At 44.6% G+C, this 25,713-nt stretch overlaps 1 protein-coding gene across 1 annotated transcript in view; it reads right to left on the bottom strand.

Annotated features, from left to right (window-relative positions):
• Positions 1 to 948: 948 nt before the first annotated feature.
• Positions 949 to 25,713, bottom strand: part of LOC148511740 (protein kinase C delta type-like) — a 34,016-nt gene continuing 9,251 nt past the window's right edge. Inside the window, exons 3-9 of the mRNA XM_088482935.1 lie at positions 25,494 to 25,585; positions 19,670 to 19,732; positions 16,375 to 16,513; positions 6,888 to 7,031; positions 3,755 to 3,883; positions 1,565 to 1,781; positions 949 to 1,029 (exon numbers count right to left, since the gene is read on the bottom strand). Of these exons, the coding sequence (XP_088339061.1) occupies positions 1,620 to 1,781; positions 3,755 to 3,883; positions 6,888 to 7,031; positions 16,375 to 16,513; positions 19,670 to 19,732; positions 25,494 to 25,585 (729 nt within the window). The 3' untranslated portion in view covers positions 949 to 1,029; positions 1,565 to 1,619. The remainder of the gene's footprint in view (positions 1,030 to 1,564; positions 1,782 to 3,754; positions 3,884 to 6,887; positions 7,032 to 16,374; positions 16,514 to 19,669; positions 19,733 to 25,493; positions 25,586 to 25,713) is intronic.

Below are 25,713 nucleotides of genomic sequence, written 5' to 3' on the forward strand. Positions count from 1 at the left end.
CACTCAATGCTACAGTGCAGCACTCATCTCCTGTAACTGAAGGGGAATCTGCACCAACACACCCTGGTGCGGGCCGCACCCCCATTGTGATGCCACTGGTGCTGGGTATTAGATACTGTACATAAATGAGGCTGGTATAGAGTCAGGGCAGAGTATGCTACCTGTTATAGTCTTGGTATCGGTACTGTAAGTAACATATATAAGTCTGGCATAGAATCAGGGCAGAGTGTGGTCCCTGTAATGTGTTGGGTATTAGATTCTATACATGAAGGAGGCTGGTATAGAATCAGGGAAGAGTGGGGGGAGGTTAGGGTTAGGCACCGTCCCGGGAGACTTAGGTTTAGGTCACGGGGACGGAGGATTAGGTTTAGGCACTTAGAGGGGGTTAGGCACTAGGGGGGGAGGTTAGGGTTAGGCACCCCTAAGGGAGGGTTAGGGTTAGGGTTAGGGGGGAGAATAGGGTTAGTTATACTTACCTTATTAGCGATCAGGATCTTCACCCTTGCCGGCCTTCCGCTGTCGGGATTTGAACCATGGGCCATGCGGCCAGCGGTAATACATACTACACCCAATAGAAAAATGTTGTGAGCACACAATGGCTTGAGATTGAGTAGATACAGGGCTAGGGCTAGTACGGGAGGTGTTGGGCACTCCCTGGTTCTACTATATTATGGCTGATCCTGCCAATAAGTAAGGGTGTGTAGAGCTAGATAGTAAGAGAGAGACACCTCAAATTCCTGACTCACCATGATGTGATCCAGCCGCATTCGGAGAATGTAACTCAGGCCTCACTAACGGGCGCAGCACTGACACGGGAGAAGAGGATCCCTGCCTTGTACACCGGCCTTGGATTTCTGTAAAAGAAAAAGAAAGGGCATTTCTGTGAGAGCAGCACCATTCATGTCCCTGACCAAACTATACTCACCAAGTAACGAGTTCATCTGATGACCTCGGTGGAATCCTTGCTCCTTCTCTTCATGTGCATGACGGTGTTCCACTAGCTGGCTCTCACTGATGTTACCAGATGATCTGTGGACAGAACACACCTTATTACTTATCCTGTCCCTATTCTATCTCTGGTGATACACTCTACAACCATTTACATGCAGCCCTGGCTGTTACACTCTACATGACATACAATAACCCAATCATCCACTGCACTGATCAGTTCCATTTGGGGTACATACCAGCTAGAGTACATTACTAGCGTCTTTCATGATCGCTGTAATAAATTCTCCAACATTTGTTTCCCCTGGATCACGCACCATAAGGCTCCGTGAAATAACTGATTTTGCATGGTTCTCTTGCTTCTTCTGAGATTCTTATGCGTAACTGAAGCTGTATGTCAGTTTATGTAATAATCTCAAGACTGCTATTGTTACTCTATTTGGTCTTGTGAGACGCCTATTGTACACCTTTCATTATGAATATTGATTATTACTGTTCTTTACATTATTGTTAGCTCTAGCTCCCTTTTGTCTTTCTTTATCCTTCCTCCATTTAAAATTAAAATATTCAATGAAACATGTTTAAAAAAATAATAAAACATATATTATGTACATACATGCAGAGACCTCCATTGGTGTAACCAGCAGTGCTGCTGCCTGAGCTCTGTGTACTTATAGGCAGGGTGGCTTTGGCAGGGTTCTCCAGGTGGAGTTGGTAAATGAGAACCCATGAAATACTGCCTGGTCCTTGGATGTTATTGGCTGTTTGCTGGCCTCTGCTGCTTCCAGACTTTCCAGGTGGTTCTTTCTGTATCCAGAGTGAGGAATGGCTGGCTACAGAAAGAAGAAATACAAGTGCTTATTGCATCTTTCATTTCAATGTGTAAGATAGAAAAATAGCATTTATGGAACTTCTGTGTACTCTGGGTCTGATTCAGAGCCGCTCGTAAGCGGCCGCTCGTTTGCTCCGAGCGATGTTCGCACAACTGCGCATGCGTATGGGTTGTAATACGCATGCGCGAACCAGTCATTGCGGTCGGAAATTGTCTGCTCGCAAAATAGCGAATGCCTGCTAATTTGAGCGACAGAATGAGGCGTTTGTGGGTGGTAACAGGGGAAGGTGCCTGAAAACGGGGAGTGGAGATCCGAATGCTGGCGTGCCAAATGGTCAAAACGGGCGTTTTAAGGGTGTGCATAATTAACAAAGCAGCGTCATCGACCACGTCACTTGGTTGTTTCTTAGCCTGAACTGCTCGCATGATTGCGGTAGGAAAATCCTACCACAAGCACTGCGAGCAGTTCATACGACTTTCGATGTACTCGATTAATCTAATAAATAGCGGAGATGACGTAGGATGCGAGTGGCCGGGGGGCATCTTTTTAAAAATAGCGAGTGCATGTTTCGTTCGCCCGTTCAGACATAGAGGCGTCAACAGACCGCAAAGAGCGAGCGCTATTTAAATATCCGGCCCCTTTTTCTGAACGAGCGAGCGCAAATAGCGTCCGGCTCTGAATCAGGCCCTCTGTGCTCTCTGGAGAAGCCTACGTAACCTAGAAAAGCTCCTTGGTGTGCAGAGAGGATAATGAGTTTCCAGAGGCTCACTGGAAAGTGTAACTATCACTTTACGCTCCAACCACGTTATTTCCCCTCATTCATTAACATAAACATTTAGTGTTTCTCCTGCAATACTGTAAGATGCTATAAATCCCCATTAATAGTGGAAATGTTCCCTTTGTAGAAAAAGGAAATGCACCATGTCCGACGTTATTTCATTTCCAAAATATCACTCTGAGAATGTAAGTCTCAGATCTTGTAGCTCTGGAAACGTAGGAGTGCCGGTATACCTAGTCCCTGCTTCATAATGAGCTCCTTTATTCTGCCCAGCATCTCTGCTTGTGCTAACTTGTGGCCTTCCACAGATGCCGACATCTTGCCCACGTGTCTTGTTGGAAATCTTGGTGCACTGGGTGCTCACAGCTGGCTTTACTCAGTGACTGTGTTGTGTTTCACCAATGATCCCGAAGAGGAAATCTCTTTGTGCCCTGAACCAGCATTAATGAGAATGACGCCTGTCACAAGGCACTATGGGGTCTATTTAGTAAACAAAATAAAGGCTTTTGTCCAGCATTATTTCTCTAATAACAGTGCTGCAGCCCCCATAGGTTTCAATGGGGACTGTGCACATAACTGTATTTAAACAAATGAGAGAAGCAAAGCTTCTTTCTAAAATATAACGCCATCTAAGGATGGCATTATGTGCACCCTCGGGGGAGATAAGCAGGAAGACACCAATCTCTTCCTGCTTTCCCCCATACTGCATTGCACCCCAGGCCCTTTTGGGGTAGAAAGGTAAAAGATGGCAGTGGACTCTGTTATCTCCTCACTAGGTCTGTCCCGGCACCCAAAAATATAAATATATAGATAAGATGCAACCAGAAAGAGGTGATGCTTTTATGCCGCTATTCACTATCCTTTTTAAATAGAGGAAAATAACAAAACCTAGGCGCTCCAATAATTTATAATGTATCAAATAAATAACTAAAGTGCTGCTACACCTGTTGTGGGGAGATTAACCCCAAGTGACTCAAAACGTAAAAAGAAAAGGGTTCAAGGAGCGCAGATAGTTCATATGAAATGTAATCATAAAATACTCAAATGAATATAAGGATGAAAAACAAAATCTAAAAAAATATGTACATAAATAAAACTATAAAAAAAAAGGCATCCTGCAACACATTATTAGAAAAGCCATATGTGGCAACTCCAAATAAAGTATACAGAGTATATAGTTCTTTTTTATACTTACTGGAGCGGGTATGTATGGGGGTGCAATTCTAAGAGCTTCAATTGAGACCCAGTCAACATGCTGGAAAAATGGATGGTGGCGGATCTTTCCATGCACTCCGAGACGTCTGGTCGGATCTTTATCGCGCAGCTGAAAAGTGATTTGTATTTAATTTAGTGACTTTAATTAATACAGTAGACGTGCTCAGCACATCATGTTATACACATTTCTGCTGCCTGGCACAGAGGAATATAAAGTGATCTGTCCATGGCCACAGTATGATAACACTGAGATTCTATCTGGGGTCTGTAGCATGTCTCACATTGGGCATCTATCTGGGGTCTGTAGCATGTCTCACATTTGGCATTCTATCTGGGGACCGTAGCATGTCTCACATTGGGCATTCTATCTGGGGTCTGTAGCATGTCTCACATTGGGCATTCTATCTGGGGACTGTAGCATGTCTCTCATTGGGCCTGATGCAGAGGAGGATGCCTTTCATACATCAGATGAAAGTGCTGGATGTTATAAATGTGTGCATGGGTCTGAGACGCACTGAGCAAGCATCATGATGGTTACCGCCAGGGGACACAGATAGGAATTTCATGGAGACAATTCTGATAGATTTTCCTGGCCAGTGACTGGGGGTGGCTTATGTCGGTGTGCATGTCGGCAGGCAATGTCACGGACTGCATTGTAAGTTGCATTCCACTGGCACTGGCGGCCATGTACCATCGGACATTCTAATCAACCATAGGATTGCTCTAATGTCCGATGATGCGACTGATGTTAACTCTATGGTGCAACTATTTGTGCACAGCAGTAGATTACAGCACAGCCAGTACCATAAATTCCCAGTAGCCATCATCATTTCCCACTCCAGGAACACCTAAGCACCAAGCCATTCCTTCCCATATTCCCTGTCATATGTCTGTGCAACAATGGGGCATCAGGTCTGATATAATTATAAAGTGGACAATTGTTGAGAAATTTGGAAATGAAATAATTACTCTTATAAATCTTACTAGGCAAATATATAGTTATATGTAACATCATGGTGTGCAAGGCCAGGGGTACACAGCCAGAGTTCTCCAAAGACCACACATGTGACCACTAGAAATATGTATATGGGCTCTGTAAGAATAATTAGTATTTCTCCAGTTTATCTCCCTATAGTTACTTATCTTATTATTGTCTCTTTTTCCAACAAGAATGATTGCAGAGAAAATAATTTGATGATGTAGTCAGTTGTGTATATACTTCAGTGGCGTCACTATAGAGGGTGCGGGTGGCACCGGGTGACATTATCTGGGGGGTGACACCAAAATAGCAGTGCTGCTTTGCTATTGTGCTGTCACCCCCTCGGATTGTGTCACCAAGCAGAGCTCTAGCAGTGATAGATGACACGTCATCCACACTGTGCTAGGAAAGACTGGGGCCTCCCAGTAGCACCCATTGCGCTGGGCAATCCCTCAGGATGACGAGTATGGAGGCGTGACATTGCATTCATGCCACCAAAAAATGGCACAAATCAGGGGTATGGTCTCACGGGGCACGAAGCCATGCCAACTTTTGCACTCGCCAAAGATTGGGAGGTATCACAAGGGGCGTCACCACTCATTGTAACACCTCTGATATATATACAGTATATATATATAGAGAAAGTTTCAAAGGTGAGTAACCCTCAGATTGTGCAAGAGATACAATTCTGCAGCTCCCAACCACACAGAAGATGAAGTAATACCAACTTCAAAAGGGTACAACAAAACAGAAAAGTGTGTCTTGGATAGCGCTAATTGCATGTAATGCCTTAAATTAGGAAGGGAAATATGCATAAAATACCCATCCAATAAAACGATATCATTTATTCAGACAAAAATAGATTAAAAACAAGAACATTCATAACATAGATATAAAGAAGGAATCGGGATCCAAGATGTTAAAATCTCACCAAGTGGAGATGCTGCGGTGGGTTAGTGCTAAAAATTAGCAAAGGGTCCCGGGCCAAAGTTAGCTCGGTACCACCGCAGAAAACTTTATAGTAGTCCAAATGGCAACAGGATCCCAAAAGACGTTCCTCCTGATTCACAAACTTGCACCTCCTGCAATGCGTTTCGGACCTCTCAGGATCCTTCCTCAGGCAAAGGTCCTTTGGCCCGGGACCCTTTGCTAATTTTTAGCATGGGTATTTTATGCATATTTCCCTTCCTAATTTAAGGCATTACATGCAATTAGCGCTATCCAAGACACACTTTTCTGTTTTGTAGTATATATATATATATATATATATATATATATAAATATATCATATAATTGTTTTTGATATTTCTAAGTGTAGCTGTAAACCCAAGGCTGCATACGTGACCTGGCTAACCACCAAGACTGGCCCAGTGAAGCAGTAAGTGAGACATTACTACTCCTGACCAGTATTGCCAGGCAGCAGAGTATCACTCATAGCATCACTCAGCTGACAAGGTGATATTGTATTAATAAATGGCATCAATTGTTTTTCTATCGCAGCAATGAGTTGGGCATTTTGTATTGCTGTATTATGATACATAGCCCTTTATCTAGCTTGCTGCATCCTATGTATGAGAGGGGAATATCTCTGAACAGGAAATCCAGAGTCACATTTATTAGGAGACTTTGTTAATCTCATGTATCAGGAATAGGATGGTATCACACGGGTGCTTTATATGCTGCATCTATGCATTTAAAAAGCAATGAATGTTAAACATGCGTCACCTGAGCAGCTTATACTGTCTGCAGTGTCTAAGGAAAGTGTACTAATTGCTCATGTCAAATGCTGATCATAGGAACCCATTTGTTTTTGGTCTGCCCTTGTCACACAGAGGGGGTCATTTATTAGGTCCGAGATTACTGATCTGGCATGATTTCGACAAGTTTGCCTCTAAATTTAAAGCGGCAATCAGTTATATGGCAAAACCAGACTTATAACTGGTTGCCACTTTAAATGAAGTGGTGAAATCATACCATAATCTTGAAATTTATAGCACAGTGATAAATGGTATTTTAAATTAAACTCATCATCTAGGATTTCCCTCATGCTGTATATAATGTTATACAACGTTATCTATAGCCATTAGAATTGTATAAGTGACAGAAATACTTCTAAACGTAATATCTAGGTTACCTTTACAATGATGTCTCTGGCTGCTGCGCCTGGTGCTTTAAATAGCTTACGTTGGAAGGTAAGTCTGCTGGTGATCATTTGGGTTAGGATGACACCAAACGAATACCAGTCAGCACCAGCGTTGTAGTTCTTGCCAGACCGCATCTACCAGAAGAGAGATAATAGTTATTATGGCTGTCACCAGTCCCTCTCTAATGTACATTCTTTTATCTCACTGCCCCAGTCCATCACTCTATATAATAAGTGTTTATGTGGGGATAGAATACATGGAGGTAGAATAACAATACAATGTAATGCTCCAATTCAGAACACTGATGAGTGACTGTGCAAGCTTGTAATCATATTGGCATGTGCTGGGTTGTATGGGGAAGGCTGCATGTATACTATACAGGCATTACTATTACTCCGATCTTTATTTCATTATTTATATATCATGGATATTTCCCTGACCTGGGATATCAGGAATATAATAATAGTTACTGTCTAGTCTCCTACCTTACTCACCTTTTTTACTGTTTACATAGTAACAACTAAAGACATTATAAATCACGTGATGACGATGATGGCCATTATTATAAAGATCCAAATAAATAACTAAAAACTCCTTGTCATCCCCTAATACTGTGTAACTAGCACCAGTGTTATAGCCAGGACTTGGTACAGCTAAAGCAGAGGGACCACCAGGGGGTGTATGGATTAGCTCTCTGCAGTGTTGGATCACCAGTGATCTTGCAGATACAACTGTAACAAGGTAGTCACATGTGAGATAACAATTTAAGGGCAATCAAAACTTTTGCGCAACAAATTGGGTATAAGCAGCCTCCTAAACCACCTTAAAGAAGGAAACACCAACTTCACAGGCTTATATATAAAATAAAGTTATGTAGGTGGAAGGAATGGCTACTACCTCAAATGGATTGAAAATATCCAAGGCAAGGATAAAAGAGAGAACAAAATTATTCAAAACATATATATTACAGAAGATCAAAATAACATAAATAAGGTGGAAACCAAAAAACAGCTTCTCACCATTAGACAAGGCTCCGGTGGGCTTATTGCAAACAAGCAAAATCAAGAGTTCCTAGGCTATGCAGCTCGGCACCACTGCAGAAAGTGTAATATGTCCTGGCTTGCTGACGGTCAAAGGTCCCCCCATGCAGTCCATAACACGCAGGGCCGTAACTAGGGTAGTGCGGCTGGTACCATCGCACAGGGCACCGCAGGGCAGGGGGTGCTGTTTGGGCCTGTCAAATTTCCTGTTTATTATCATTCACACATGTAGCTTCCTCTTCTTTTATACCCAGCATCGTCTGGCCTCCCCTATCTCTTTCCCCGGCCCTTCCCAATGAGGTCATAGTCCTTTTTCAGGTGCATTATCTTATGTTCCTATTTAAAAAATGGGTTGGGGGGCACCAATGCTTTTTCTGGCACAGGGCACCAAAAAGTCTAGTTACGGCTCTGATAACACGTTTCGAATTGTATTCAATTCTTCTTCAGATGAAGATCCACAATTTGAAACACGTTATGGGCTGCATGCTACAGGGGGACCTTTAATGGCAGACTCTGGCATGCGGTGTCAGTATCCTCTAAAGCTTCAGAGTCAATGTTGAGGGACACAGAGTAGCCCACACTATTGCCGCAGTTGCGCAAAACTGCCATATATTAGATATAGAGTAATTATACATTTGTGTAGATATGTAGTTGCATATTTATATACATATATGAACATGCTTTAGGTATGGGTGTACGTTTATGGTTGCAAGAACTGGCTACGTGGTAACAGAAAATTATATATATACACACATATAAATTAGAGATGAGCGGGTTCCCGAGAACCGAATCCACCCGAACTTGGCAGATGCGAGGCAGATCCGAGTCGGCTCTGGTTTTCCTGCCTGACTTGGATCTCAAAATGAGGCAAAACGTCATCATCCTGCTGTCGGATTTTCACGGGTTTTGGATTGTATAAAAGGTGCCGCAATCGCTGCCATTTTTCATTCTGGCTGTGGAGAGTGAAGAGAGAGGGGGCTGTGAAATTGAATGTGCTGTTTCTGACGCTGTGCATACTGCATAGGGGCTGGCTACTGTTGTCCTGTCCATAGGGGCTGGCTGGCTGTTGTCTGTAGGGGCTGACTGGCTGTTGTCCATATAGGGGCTGGCTGGCTGCTGTCCTGCCCATAAGGGCTGGCTGCCTGTTGTTCATGGGGCTGGCTGTTGTCCATTGAGGGGCTGGCTGGCTGTTGTCCTGTCCATAGGGGTTGGCTGGCTGTTGTCCATAGGGGCTGGCTGGCTGTGCTGCTGTGTTGTCCAGGGGGTGCTCTATCCATCAGGGGTGCTCTTCACCCCAGTGTGAAATAAATAAAAACTATTTTTTGTTGTCCAGGGGGTGCTCTATCCATCAGGGGTGCTCTTCACCCCAGTGTGAAATAAATAAAAACTATTTTTTGTGTGTGCGTGTTAGCCACACTTATCAGCAACGTACATGCGCAGTGGTGCTGTGCTGGTTGTGTCTCATTATCAAGGAGCTGCTGTCTCGTTCAGGGGTACTTCCCCTCCCCCAGTGTGAAAAAAATAAGAAAAAATGTTTGTGTGCGTGTTAGCCACACTTATCAGCAACGTAGGTGGGCACGGGTGCTGGGCTGCCAGTGTCTCATTTATCAAGGGGCTGCTGCCTCGTTCAGGGGTGCTTCCTCCCCAGTGTGAAAAAAAGGAAAAACTATTTTTTGTGTGCGAGTGTTAGCCACACTTATCAGCAACATAGGTGCGCAGAGGTGTTGTGCTGCCTGTGTCTCATTTATCAGGGGGCTGCTGCCTCGTTCAGGGGTGCTTCCCCCCCAATGTTAAAAAAATAAAACCACTTTTTTTGTGTGTGCGAGTTAGCCACACTCCCAGTGTGAAAAATTCAAAACACTTTTTTTGTGTGTGCGTGTTAGCCACACCCCCAGTGTGAAAAATGTAACAAAAAAAAATTTGTGTGTGTGTGGTTGGTTGTGTGCATTAGCCGCAACTTAGCTGTGCTATAACTGCTTGGTGACACTGCTGGAAGACCGCAGGGAGTATGGAGGACAATCACATGACAGGAGAGCAGGATCCACATACCAGTCTTGTAGCTGCTGCCAGCAGTCATGATGACGATGCAAGGCCATCAACGTCATCTATGAAGGCCGATGCACCAGGGCTTAAGTCAGGCCATGTAAAAAAATCTACTTTTACCCTGTTAAAGAAAAAAAATCTAAAGCTAAGTTAGCTATAGAGAAACAAAAAGTTGGCAATATGCCATTCACTACACGAAGTGGCAATGAAAGGATAAGGCCTTGGCCTTTATTTATGACTGGTGGTTGTAGTGATGATTTAAGCCCTTCTGCTTGTAGGAGAGGTACAAAAAATGTTTTCATTGTTAAGACTAGTAAGACACCGGAACCAACTGTGTGCTCCAAAAAAATCACAAATCTCTGAGGAGAATCCAAGTGTGTCCGCGGTTGCCATGTGTGAGCCTGACCTTTCTAATACTGTACTTGAAGAGGAGCCTCCTTCCACAATTTGTGTGCCATTTGCAAATGTGGGGATGAGCAGCACAAGGCAACATTCTGGTGTTGAAAACGATGATGATGAGGATGTTGATGCCAAGGATGTTTGTGTAAAAACAACTGTAAATCAGAAAACAGTTGTTGTCCCAGAAGGGGACCAGGAAGAAGACTACTTTTAGTAGTTCAACCAAACAATTAACTGTCAAACAACCCTTTGCATTTACGAGCAAGTATGACAGCAAACACCCAGTTGCACAGCGGATTACTGACGCTATAACAGCTATGCTGGTATTAGATTTGCGTCCAGTATCCGCCATTAATGCAGTGGGTTTTAGACAGTTAATGGAGATCCTGTGTTCCCTCTACCATGTCCCTTCTAGATTTCACTTCTCTAGAATAGCAATTCCCAATCTGTACAAGGACATTTAAAAAAACCTTATTAATGTCCTCCAAAATGCTGTTGTGCCCACTGTCCACTTAACCACAGATATGTGGACAAGTGGGATAGGGCAAATTTAAGATTACATGACTGTGACAGCCCACTGGGTAGGTGTATTGCCTCCAACAGTACAAACAGCAGCATCTAACAAATGCCAGCTCATTCAGAGGCAGGCTGCTCTGTGTATCACCGGTTTCACTAAGAGGCATACTGCTGCGAACCTCTTAGAAAAACTCAGGGGAATCATTGCAAAATGGATTACCCTACTTGGACTCTCCTCGGGATTTGTGATTTCTGACAATGCCAACAATATTGTGCGTGCATTACATGTGGGCAAATTCAAACATATCCCATGTTTTGCTCACACAATTAATTTGGTGGTGCAATATTTTTTTTTAAATTACAGGAGTGTGTAGGAGATTCTCTTGGTAGAACTGTAAGTTTTCTGGACATTTTCAACATTCAGCAACTGCATGTCGAAGATTGCAGAATCAGCAAGAACTGTTGAATTTCCCCTGCCATCAGCTGAAGCAAGAGGTAGTAATTAGGTGGAATTCTACCCTCTATATGCTTCAGCGGATGGAGGAGCAGCAAAAGGCCATCCAAGGCTACACTACGGCCTATGGCATAGGGAGAGGAGCGGGAATGCACCTTAGTCAAGCGCAGTGGCAAATAATTTCCGTGTTGCGCAAGGTACTTAAACCCTTTGAACTTGCCACTTGTGAAGTTAGTTCAGACACTGCCAGCTTGAGTCAGGTCATTCCCCTAATCAGACTTTTCCAAAAGCAGCTGGAGAAACTGAAGGATGAGATGAACTGGAGTGATTCTGCTAGGTATGTTGGACCGGTAGATCAAGCCCTTCACTGGCTTCGCCAGGATCCAAGGGTCGTCAATCTCTTGAAATCAGACCACTATATTTTGGCGACCATACTTGATCCTAGGTTTAAGTCATACCTTGTGTCTTTCTTTCTGATGGACATAAATGTGAAAAGATGCAAAGAGCTGTTGGCGAAAAAACTGTCAGCTCAAGCAGCATGCGACACAGCATCTTCCCCTCCTTCAGTTTCTGCAGCTACCAGGAAAAAAACAAAATTTTCCTAAGCGACCCACTTGTGGTGGTGATGCAGATCAGTCAGCAAAATCTAATTACATCTGGTTGGGTCTGAAAGAACTGCCTACAATGAGTGACATGTCTACCGTGAGTTTGCCTGATACGGTCACCATTCAGAAAATGTTGGATGATTATTTTAGGGATAGCATAGCAAATAGGCATGTCAGACAGTCCGTTCACTACTGGCAGGAAAAAGAGACAATTTGGAGTCCCTTACACAAACTGGCTTTGTTGTACTTAAGTTGCCCACCCCCTCCAGTGTGTACTCTGAAAGAGTTTTCAGCACAGCCGGGAATCTTGTCAGTGATCGTCCTAGGAGATTACTTCCCCAAAACGTGGAAAAGATGATGTTCATCAAAATGAATTAAAAATTCCACGAGGAAGACCTTTACCAGCACTTAAGTCCAAAAAAGACAGAAGCGTCTGTAATGGTGGATTCCAGCAGGGACAAATTAATATTGTGTGAAGAAGAGGATGTACAATGGAGATGACTATGACAACATCTGATCTTACCTATGCTGTAAAGCCTTTGTGTACGGGATCATTGCCACCAATGTCCACTACGCATTGACAGCTTGTTTTGTGGGAGTCCAAACAAACCAATCATTTCAGCCACAAGTGGCAGTCCCTGTCACTGAAGTGATTGGTTTGTTAAACTGTGAATGTCCTTTTCATATATACAACATAAGGGTGTGTGGGAGGGCCCAAGGACAATTCCATCTTGCACCTCTTTCCTTTCCATTATGTGCTGTTTGGGGCATTGCTGCCTAACATTTTTAATGTTATGGTTTATTAATGTCCAAAATTGTAAACAGCATCTCCTTCATGCCCCTTTAATTTTTTTTTAAAGAAAATTCTGAACCAACTGCTGCTTGTGTCAACCCGGCGTCACAAGTCGCACAACAGTGACATTTAGCCAATGGTTCTCAGCCCTCAAGGCTTCTACATGGCCCAAAGGCAGCATCCTGCTGCATGGCCCAAAGGCCACATCCCGCCAAGAGTTCTCAGCCCTCAAGGCTGCTACACGGCCCAAAGGCCGCATCCTACTTCACGGACCAAAGGCCACCTGTCGTCACTCCTCACCAGCCCCCAAGGCTGTAACAGCCGCAACTTGCCAAGAGTTCCAGGCTGTTGCAGGACTTGTTCCTAATCATAGCTCTGTATTCCAGTACTACTCAGCCCGGAGGCTGCATCAACAATTAAATATAAACTATCAATTCTTACTTCAGCCAGTGGCTGCACAAATTATCAAGTATCAACTCTTCTTACTTCAGCCAGTGGCTGCACTGATTATCAAGTATCAACTCTTCTTACTTCAGCCAGTGGCTGCGCCAACTATAAATTCTTCAGCCAGTGTCTGCACCAATTATCAAGTATCAACTCTTCTTACTTCAGACAGTGGCTGCACCAATTATCAAGTATCAACTATTCTTACTTCAGCCAGTGGCTGTGCCAACTATCAACAATCAATTCTTATTTCAGCCTGTGGCTGCACCAATTATCAACTATCAATTCCTCATTCAGTCAGTGACTGTATCAATTATCAACTATCAATTCTTCAATCCTCAAGGGGTACCCCAACCATCATCTTTGCACAGTCCTCAACTCTATTTATCACTCAGTTTTGAGCCAGCTAGCAGGATGCAACCTTTTGGCCCTTAACTAGATGAAAAAATCAATATTGTGAGCTGTGAGGTGGTCAAAATGGCCTGGAAATGAGTGAAAATAAATGTTATTGAGGTTAATAATGTAAAAAATGTAGGAACAAAAACAGGCCATTTTATGTGATTTTAGCTGTTTTTATGATTTTTAAAGAAAAAATCCAGATCCAAAACCAAAAAACAACACATGGAGGTGACGTTTTGGCAAAACCAATCCTGATCCAAAACCAAAACCGAAAAACAAAACACGGAGGTGAGGTTTTGGCAAAACCAATCCAGATCCAAAACCAGGGAAGATCCAAAACTAAAACACAGGAGTCAGCGCACATCCCTAATATACATATACATATACACACACACGTATATATATATATATATATATATATATATTAGAGATGAGCGGTTCGGATTCTGTGGAATCCGAACCGCTCCGAACATTGGGGATCCGAGTCCACCCGAACCCTGTTCGGGTGTTCACCGCCTGACTCGGATCCTCGTTCGGGGCCGAACGGCGGCCGCCTGATGTCGGATTCTCACTAGAGAATCCGACATCAGGGCTCCTATTGTGTAGGGCAGAGCGCAGTGATAGCGCTCTGCCTACACAGACACAGACACACAGCCGCCAGCGGCAGCTGTGTGTTTGTCACAGCAGCCAATGAGAGTCACACAGACTCTCATTGGCTGCTGTACGGAGGGAGCCGGCTGGAGCTCACACATGAGCTCCGTTTTCCGGCTCCCTCCACAGCGTGTGACAGCAGAGCGGACGGCGCGGGAGCGGGGAATCAGGTAAGTTTTATTTATTGATTTTTTTTTACTTGTCAAAGGTCCGGGGGCGCTACTGGGGGGGTCTGCTACTGGGGGGGCTATACTACTGGGGGGGTCTGCTACTGGGGGGGCTATACTACTGGGGGGGTCTGCTACTGGGGGTCCATACTATTGAGGGGCCTGCTACTGGGGGTGGTCTGCTACTGGGCGTCCATACTACTGAGGGGCCTGCTACTGGGGGGGGTTTGCTACTGGGGGGGCCATACTACTGGGGGGGGCTTACTACTACTGGGGGGGATACTACTGGGGGGGCTTACTACTACTGGGGGGGCCATACTACAGGGGGGGCATACTACAGGGGGGGCTACTACTGGGGCAGCCTACTACTGAGGGGGGCCTGCTACTGGGGGCAGCCTACTACTGGGGGGGGCATACTACTGGGGGGGCTATACTACTGGGGGCCATACTACTGGGGGGGCTGCTAATGGGGGGCATACTACTGGGGTTGCCTGCTAAAGGGGGGCATACTACTGGGTGGCATGCTAATGGGGGGCATACTACTGGGGGGGCCTGCTAATGGGGGGCATACTACTGGGGGGCATTCTACTGGGGGCACTGCATAGGGGACCCTACTACTAAGGGGACTGCATAGGGGGCACCACTGCTGGGGGCATTGTGTAAAGAACACCGCTACTGTGGGCATTGTGTAAAAGGGGCACTACTGTGGGCATTGTGTAAAAGGGTCACTACTGTGGGCATTGTGTAAAAGGGGCACTACTGTGTGTCGTAACATAAATAAGAGACACTACTTTATGGTGTAATGTGAATCAGGCCCTACGTGCGGTGTAATGTGAATAAGATTGTGCACTGTGACTCCTTGGGCCGTAGCCCACTATGTAAATAAGTACTGTGACTCTGCTGGCCGTACCCCACTGGGTGGGTGCACTACTTTTCATTTCTGCCACTGCTGTGTGGCAATGTGTCATAGATGTACTTTATACTGTGGTGTCTGTGTCGTTGTGCCGCTGCTCTGTCGCTTAGGAACCAGTCAGCTCACTGCAACCTTTGGCCAATAATGTTGAAAACAATATTATGAGCTGTTATATGGTCTAAATTGACTGGAAATTAATGTTATTGAGGTTAATAATACTCTAGGAAGAAAAAAAAGACCAATTTATGTGATTTTAGCTTTTTTTGTAAATTTTTGTAAAAAAATCCAAATCCAAATCCAAAGCCAGTCACCGCAGTTTGGCAAATCCAAATCCAAATCCAAATCCAAAGCCGGACGACGAATTAGAACCAAATCCAAATCCGGCAAAAATGGTCCGGCGCACATCCCTAATATATATATATATATATATATATATATATATATATACATACACAGCTTTTCCCACAAGACCACGCCCCCTTAACATAAAAGCAGCTGAATGACAGTTGCAATAGGACTATTACACATTTCCTCTATTGGTATAGAAACTGTTGTATGAAATCTCAGTTTACTTTCCTCATTATTGGATAGTTTGTAGGTACAGGTAATGTACAGATGTTCTTACAGTGTGCCTTTTATAACCATATTACATTATACCAGGCTTCTCTATGAAATGTGAGTAGTTACATGAGTTAAGCTGAGTACACACTAAACGATGTGTGTACCCAGAGATGTCGGACACGGCGGACACGGTGGGAGTGCCGGCATCGGTAAGTGCATACACACTTGCTGATGCCGGCAACGATGAGCGACGGAGGAGAGGGGAAGGGCCATGCAGCATTTGGCAGCATGTCATTGCTAACGATATCCCCAGATTGTACTGCAAGTACAGACCACTGGGGATATCGTTACCGACAGGCAGGAGCACGCATCGTTAATGATAATATGCGTACACACTGGACGATAAAACAAAATTGTCATTATCGGCAATATAACTTAAAATATCGTCTAGAGTGTACCTAGCTTAACAGTAGGAAATCCTGTGCACCTCACCTCAGGAGCGATGTAGCCAGGTGTTCCTGCGTATCCATTGGCTGTTCTGTCTCCCAGCATGTTTTCAATTGCAAGACCGAAGTCTGCAATCTTCAGATGACCCGTTTCAGCAACTAGAATGTTTTCAGGCTTGAGGTCTCTGTGAAGAAAATACAAACTTTGTACGCACTGTGCATATATTATTTTATTCATTAAATGACATTAAACTTTAAATGTATACATTCTAAATATGAGTAGGTTTAGGAGCAATGACTAGAGTGCCAGTACCTATTGTTGTCAGTTTTAAATTAGTGTATATATGATCCCACTATTTTATGTACAGCTGAATTCTATTAACCATTTTCCTACTAAGGATGAGTGGGACCTGTCGTAAGCACTGCAGAGGTTCAACTTAGGGTGAGGGACTTACCTATCAGTCCCCTCTTATAGTTGATGTTGCTTGGACCAAGTCCCATTTGTATAACACACATTAATGTTTTATACCATTAAGGATAAAGTATGCGTATTAATTGTGCCAGGTATGTGTTCCACAATGCTACACAGTATGTTACATAAATGTGCTGTGATGATAGAATAGTGGCCGGTATGTCACTCTTGTATATCTTTTTCCTTTGGCACGGCCAGTCTTGCTTAGTGGCCAGTGTATACTGGGCCTGATTCAGAGCCGGACGCTATTTGCGCTCGCTCGTTCAGAAAAAGGGGCCGGCTATTTAAATTGAGCGCTCGCTCTTTGCGGTCTATTGACGCCTCTATGTCTGAGCGAGCGAACGAAACATGCGCTCGCTATTTTGTAAAGACGCCCCCTGGCCGCTCGCATCCTACGTCATCTCCGCTATTTATTTGAATAATCGAGTACATCGAAAGGCGTCTGAACTGCTCGCAGTGCTTGTGGTTGGATTTTCCTACCGCAATCATGCGAACAGTTCAGGCTAAGAAACAACCAAGTGACGTGGTCGATGACGCTGCTTTGTTAATTATGCACACCCTTACAACGCCCGTTTTGACCATTTGGCATGCCACACCCCGTTTTCAAGCACCTTCCCCTGTTACCACCCACAAACGTTTCATCCTGTCACTCAAATTAGCAGGCACTCGCTATTTTGCGAGCGCTCGATTTCCGACCGCAATGACTGGTTGGCGCATGCGCATTACGACCCATACGCATGCGCAGTTGTGCGAACATCGCTCAGAGCAAACGAGCGGCCGCTTACGAGCGGCTCTGAATCAGGCCCACTGTTCTAACTCACAGACTTTTACTGCATCTTAGAGCTGCTGTTAGCTTCTAATTTTACTGGCTAAGAGCTATTTCTTTGCTATTTCCCCACTGAAGCTTGGTAGCAGTTTGGAACTGAGGGCCTGATTCAGAGCCGGACGCTCTTTCAGAACGCTCGCTCTGAATCAGTGCCCTCCCTCTCTTTTTTAAGAGAAGCCTCCTGGCCACTCGCATAGCTGTGGGTGACCACCCATAGCTATAGCGAGCAGCCAAAAATATGGTCGCGATGGTCAAGACCATCACGACCATCGGGCTTGCGACGAGACCCTTGTGGTAGGGTTTCGTGGCCGCAAGCCCTGGAGTGCTTTCGGCTCTATTAGAGCCAAAAGCACTCCCACTGACATCACTTGTAATGTCAGTGGGGCCGGCCCCAGACGGTAGGCATTCCCATGGGAATGCCTCCGTCTGGGCAGCCATGCCCCCAGCACGCCCACCAAAGGCGGCGTGCTGTCACTCACCATTGACAGCACGCCCCCTTTGTAGCGAGACCCATAGTGATGGCTTGCCCGTCACTATCCGGGTCTCGCGCATGCGCATGACGGAGCCGGGTCCGTCGTGCGCATGTGGACTGGGCCAACATTGACCTGCTTGCAAACGCTCAGCGCTCGCGAGCGGGTCTGAATTAGGCCCTGAGTACAGGAGAAGAAATATAACACTATTAGCTAATATAATATTATAATATTATATATTAGCTAAGATAATATTCAGTTTCCTGTCTTGCATTGGATTGCCCAAGTTTGATCACATAGAGAAAGCACAGCAGCTACCAGGCAGTAATCACAGTTACTGGTATAGTAATATCTAAATTCCCTTCAGGGAGAGGACCCTGACATCATCAGCCAGTGTCCAGCATTTTTCCCTACCATCCAATTGGGTATAGTGGGGGAATATAACCTTGTGGCGCGAGCGTAGAGAGCCACCAAGCCTGAAGCGTGGCAAGTGCAGCGAGCTCGCGAGGGGACAACTTTCTTCTTTAGGTGGCCTTAATGGGCATGAACTGCACTTCCACCCTCACTCACTTCACTTCCAGGTCGCTAGCATGAAGGGGAAATAATCTCAACCTTACTGGTACTGTGGCTGCTCCCAGACCAGGTGGGAGGTTTCTCTGCTGGGGTTTGCTGCAATTGTTGGCAGAGAACTAATCTGCTAGAAGAGTAAATAATGGATGTTATTATGAATGTCTCCTTAATATTAACTGCAGTCTGTTTCTCTTTCTCTTTTTATATGCATAACTCATGAAAGGTAAATTGCTAATATCCTAACAGGGTATATCTGTACAAGTGTTTTAGGGGTCTATTTATTAAGCAGTGTTAGGAGAGTGAAAAGTGATAAGGTACCAGCCAATCCGCTCCTAACTGCCATCTCACAGGCTGTGTTTCAAAAATGACAGTTGGGAGCGGATTGGCTGGCACCTTATCACTTTTCACTCTGCCTCCTAACCCTGCTTAGTAAATAGACCCCTAAATCTTTTAATTTAATGTAGAGATGAAGGGGTTTCACTGTTGTATTACTCCTCCTCAGAAGTCCTCTACAGTAGTGTTGGACATGTGTAGTAAGTGTGATATCCCCATATTACAGGAGAGAGTGTCGTCCTTAAGCAGACAGAAAGGATGTCCTATTCTCAGCATGTAGACTGCTATGGAGTTACCCTGACAATGCCCGATGTGAGGGGGCTACAACCAATACATCCCCATATCAGGTAGCTGAGAAGCTTCTGGCCCATATCAGGTAGCTGAGAAGCTTCTGGAAAGAACCTCTGAATAATGTGAGTACACATTTTTCAAAACTCTCCTCACCCACAAATCCCAGTAAAAGAATATATGACTTGTGCAGAGAGACCCTATATGTGTTCTGAGAAGTGTAAATACAGAGTGAGCATTACTGTGTAAGGGAAGAAGTGTGTAAGATGTAGGTGGAAATACCAGCAATGAATAAAAGTATAACATATAAACATTCTACATAATACAATCAATACTTATATAACGTTATCATACTATTGTTATACTGGAGCTATATATTTACCGATGGACTATGCCCTTGGAATGGAGGTATTGTACCCCACATACAATCTCCGCTCCATAGAACCTGGTGGATAGAAAATAAGTTAATGTTTCATTGTTAGGATGGTTACGTAATGGCAACACTCATATTTTCTGACAATGTCTTTGACATTTGTTTTATATTTACTAACTAATTTCTCTTTGGTGATCCCTATCACTAATCTAACAGTATTCACCTCTCTATAAGATCGGCCAACTTGCACGCCCATAGGCAAATAGCACCTTTCTATGTGATAAGCTCCACCCCAGCTCTATCCTAACTGGATGGTGTTATACCCATGTCTCCTTCTCCCTGCATCTGACAGCTGCCTCCTTTCCTATATAAAGCTGACTCGCCCCGCTGTTCTCTCTGACCTGCCTAATGGAGCCCAGCCTGAGATCTGGCAACAACAGTGAGAGCAGAATCTCCTCCAAACACATGTGGTGAGTAATATATGTATACATTAGTATAGGGACATTCCTCCTCAACTGACCAATGCAACTTACCTTACTGTTTGCTTTTATTCTCAGCACACATTTATTACTATAAGAGTGTGTCCCAAATATACATCTCATGTAGCTTCTGCTTTATAAGAGTTTGACAATATAAAAATGTGGCTAATATTGGCATTGGTGAGCATATGATTCTGAGAGTAGGACCCAGCCGCGTCCGTGTGTGCGTCTTTTGGTGGTCGCCCATCGGTGACTTTATGCCAATGATGCTACAAAGTCTTCCCTGGTGTACTCTTGTGCCTACGAATGTGCAAGGACTGAGACACCCACTGTCAGCGCCCGTAGATGCTGAAATACCAATTGGTTGTACCACTGACACTGGCACCAGCCCTATGGCAGATGCAGTTTCCCCATCTGAGTACGACCTCCTAACATTTAAGGCCCATCGACAGCCTGTCCAATTACTTTATGTCATATTATTCCCGGGAGTTTTTCTGTGTTTCCCGTGCATCTCAATTGCAGCTCAGACCCTGTGCGTGCGCTATCTGGGCACATGCGGAGTGCGACAGCACAAAGAAGTGCGTGCAACTCAGAGTTAGGCCCTTCATTCTCCCAGGATAGGATCAACATACTTACACAAATAAAACACATTTTTGCTCAGAAAATAATATAATTTGTTAAACTGCATGGCTGGGTGTAAGGGGGAGAACATAACATAATTAGTTATACCACATGGCTAGGTGTAAGGAGGAGAACATAACATAATCTGATATACCACATGGCTAGGTGTAAGGAGGAGAACATAATATAATTTGTTATACCACATGGCTAGGTGTAAGGAGGAGAACATAATATAATTTGTTATACCACATGGCTAGGTGTAAGGAGGAGAACATAATATAATTTGTTATACCACATGGCTAGGTGTAAGGAGGAGAACATAATACTGTATAATTTGTTATACCACATGGCTAGTTGTAAAGAAAACATAATATAATTTGTTATATATCACATGACTAGGTGTAAGGAGGAGAACATAATATAATTTGTTATACCACATGGCTAGGTGTAAGGAGGAGAACATAACATAATTTGTTATACCATATGGGTAGGTGTAAGGAGGAGAACATAATATACCGTATATACTCGAGTATAAGCCGAGTTTTTCAGCACATTTTTTGTGCTGAAAAAGTACCCCCTCGGCTTATACTCGAGTGAAGTGTAGCGCTGACCGGACGGAGTTCGGTCAGCGCTACACAGCACAAACACACAGCCGCCGGAGCCGGCAGCTGTGTGTTTGCTGTAATCAGCAGCCGCTGAGAGTCTATCAGACTCTAAGCGGCTGCTGCTGCTGCTCCCACTACGGGAGCCATCTTCCGGCTCCCGCAGTGGGTAATGGGAGAGACGTCATGAGTAATGACGTCTCTATCATGCAAAGCGGCCGGAGGAGCTGTTAGCGGCGGGACCAGGAGCGGGAGTTTCAGTTAAGTGTTTATTTTTTTATTTTTATTATGTCTCTCTACCAGGGGGCGATTACTACAGGGGGCACTACCAGTGGGCACTACCAGGGGGGGATTACTACGAGGGGCTGTAAAAGGGGGGATTACCACTGGGGGAACTACCAGGGGGGGATTACTACTGGGGGCACTAAAAGGGGGGGATTACCACTGGGGGCACTACCAGGGGGGGAGAATACAACTGGGGGCACTGAAAGTGGGGATTACCACTGGGGGCACTACCAGGGGGGATTACTACTGGGGGCACAACCTGGGGGAATTACTACTGGGGGCACTACCAGCTGCTGCATTTCCCATCCTAGGCTTATACTCGAGTCAATAAGTTTTCCCAGTTTTTTGTGGTAAAAGTAGGTACCTCGGCTTATATTTGGGTCGACTTATATACTCGAGTATATACGCTAATCTGATATACCACATGGCTAGGTGTAAGGAGGAGAATATAGTGTAATTTGTTATACCACATGGTTAGGTGTAAGGGGGAGAACATAATACAATTTGTTATACCGAATGGCTAGGTGTAAGGAGGAGAACATAATATAATTTGTTATACCATATGGCTACGTGTAAGGAGGATAAAATAATATAATTTGTTATACCACATGGCTAGGTGTAAGGAGGAGAACATAATATAATTTGTTATACCACATGGCTAGGTGTAAGGAGGAGAACATAATATAATCTGATATACCACATGGCTAGGTATAAGGAGGAGAACATAATATAATTTGTTATACCACATGGCTAGGTGTAAGGAACAGAACATAATATAATTTGTTATACCACATGGATAGGTGTAAGGAGGAGAACATAATACTGTATAATTTGTTATACCACATGGCTAGGTGTAAAGAGGAGAACATAATATAATTGGTTATATCATATGGCTAGGTGTAAGGAGAAGAACATAACAAACTGATATACCACATGGCTAGGTGTAAAGAGGAGAACATAATATAATTTGTTATACCACATGGCTAGGTGTAAGGAGGAGAACATAATATTAGTTATACCACATGACTAGGTGTAAGGAGGAGAACATAATAGAATTTGTTATACCACATGGCTAGGTGTAAGGGCGAGAACATAATATAATTTGTTATACCGCATGGCTAGGTGTAAGTAGGAGAACATAATATAATTTGTTATACCGCATGGCTAGGTGTAAGGAGGAGAACATAATATAATTTGTTATACCGCATGGCTAGGTGTAAGGAGGAGAACATAACATAATTTGTTATACCGCATGGCTTGGTGTAAGGAGGAGAACATAACATAATCTGATATACCACATGGCTTTGTGTAAGGAGGATAAAATAATATAATTAGTTATACCACATGACTAGGTGTAAGGAGGAGAACATAATAGAATCTGTTATACCACATGGCTAGGTGTAAGGAGGAGAACATAATAGAATTTGTTATACCACATGGCTAGGTGTAAGGGCGAGAACATAATATAATTTGTTATACCGCATGGCTAGGTGTAAGTAGGAGAACATAATATAATTTGTTATACCGCATAGCTAGGTGTAAGGAGGAGAACATAATATAATTTGTTATACCGCATGGCTAGGTGTAAGGAGGAGAACATAATAGAATTTGTTATACCGCATGGCTAGGTGTAAGGAGGAGAACATAATATAATTTGTTATACCACATGGCTAGGTGTAAGGAGGAGAACATAATATAATTTGTTATACCACATGGCTAGGTGTAAGGAGGAGAACATAATATAATTTGTTATACCATATGCAGGGCCGGCCCTAGCCCAAATTTTTTGGTAAGCAAGTATATTTTTTGGCGCCCCCGTATGCAGTGCCCCTTTTACAGTGCCCCCGGTAGTGGTCCCCCCTGTGCAGTGCCCCTTATGCCCCCAGTAGTATTCCCCTTATATAGTGCCCCAGTAGTACTCCCCCCCTATGTAGTGCCCCCAGTAGTGGTACCAACTATGCAGTGCCCTTTATGTAGTGCCCCCAGTAGTGGTCCCCCCCTCTTGTAGTGCCCCTAGTAGTAATCCCCCCTTGTAGTGCCCCCAGTAGTAATCCTCCCTTGTAGTGCCCCCAGTAATAATCCCCCCCTTGTAGTTCCCCCAGTAGTATTCCCCCCTGTAGTGTCCCCAGTAGTATTACCCCCTGTAGTGCCCCCAGTAGTATTACCCCCTGTAGTGTCCCCAGTAGTATTACCCCCTGTAGTGTCCCCAGTAGTATTCCCCCCATAGTAATCCCCCCTCGAAGTGCCCCCAGTAGTATTACCCCCTGTAGTGTCCCCAGTAGTATTCCCCCCTAGTAATTCCCCTTGTAGTGCCCCCCAGTAGTATTACCCCCTGTAGTATTCCCCCCTAGTAATTCCCCCTTGTAGTGCCCCCCAGTAGTATTACCCCCTGTAGTGTCCCCAGTAGTATTCCCCCCTAGTAGTGCCCCCCAGTAGTATTACCCCCTGTAGTGTCCCCAGTAGTATTCCCCCCTAGTAATTCCCCCTTGTAGTGCCCCCCAGTAGTATTACCCCCTGGAGTGTCCCCAGTAGTATGCCCCCCTTGTAGCGCCCCCCAGTAGTATTACCCCCTGTAGTGTCATAAGTAGTATTCCCCCCCTAGTAATCCCCCCTTGCATCGCCCCCCAGTAGTATTACCCCTGTAGTGTCATAAGTAGCATTCCCCCCTAGTAATCCCCCCTTGCAGTGCCCCCGCAGTAGAGACGTAATGAATATTTAAAAAAACAACACTTAACTGAAACCCGCTCCTGGTCCTGGTCCTGGTCCCGCCGCCGATACCAGCTCCTCCGTCCGCCACTTTGCATTATGGGATTGATGTCACGTCATGACGTCACTCCCATTACCCACTGCAGGAGCCGGAAGATGTCCGGCTCTGGCAGTGGGAGCAGCAGCAGATGAGAGTCTGTCTGACTCTCATCAGCTGCTAAAGCAAACACACAGCTGCCGGCGCCGGCGGCTGTGTGTTTGTGCTGTGTAGTGCTGACCGAACTCCGTCCTCCTATCAGCGCTACACACGCGGTGCAGCTGTGTCACAGAGACACAGACTGCACCGCGGCCCGCATGGTACGCAGCTGAGGCACCCTTCACTATGTGGCGCCTTACGCAGCTGCGTAACATGCGTAACGGGAGAACCGGCCCTGACCATATGGCTAGGTGTAAGGAGGAGAACATTTCATGGTCACAGGTGCAAACATTTAAAAGCAGATTTTCCCAAAAATAATGTTTTAAAATTTCCAGACCAAGGGCGAGATGTAATTGGTTGTGAGTTGGAAAATGAGCGAGTTTAGAGCTACGCCCGCACATTTTCAGAGCTCGTGCTATGCACTAGGGTGTGAGAATATGCAAACTCACATGTTTCTAACACCCCCGCAGCTCACAAAACACGTATCCAAATGTTTTGCCATTATGAGCATACAAGTCGGGTAATGTAATAGAGTGCACTACACGGCCAATGGGACAATACCGCATGAGGCGCTGTGCAAGGTAATGTAGGAAGGAATGAGGGTTTGTTCCGTACTTCAATACATTGTTCTGATGTGTACCACGGATACGATAAATCGGCACGTCGGCCACCATATCTTCCAGGAACACATCGCTTCAGTATGTACCCAGCATAAGACTTAGCTATGATCGGTGACATGTTTGCACATTTTGATAAAACAGCTTTACAATTATGTCACAGCTGTTATTCCTGGCTAATATTACTGATATCCCAATTCTATAATAGAACACAGTATGTTATGCTTATAAACACTGTGCTATCTATGTCTATACATTAGAAGAACACTGTCATTAAGTCCATCCTCTATCTAGTTACTTTTACAAGATATCATTCTATATTCTCACCTTGCACTGGGGATGTCAAGGCGGCCTTCCCTTGTGAGGAGCTGATGGAAATCCCCACCACATGCGTACTCCATGCCAAGAAGCACATGCTCCTGTTTATGGAAGAAGCAGTAGTATCATTACACATGTCGGGGTAGCCAGGAGGGAACAAACTGGACTGTGGGGAAATGTCATCTATTTACCAATAATACATAAACAGAAATTACAGTATATGAGTTTG

The sequence above is a fragment of the Taudactylus pleione genome, unplaced genomic scaffold (genome assembly GCF_031769625.1).
Source record: "Taudactylus pleione unplaced genomic scaffold, aTauple2 ptg000296l, whole genome shotgun sequence".
Taxonomy (NCBI): Eukaryota; Metazoa; Chordata; class Amphibia; order Anura; family Myobatrachidae; genus Taudactylus; species Taudactylus pleione.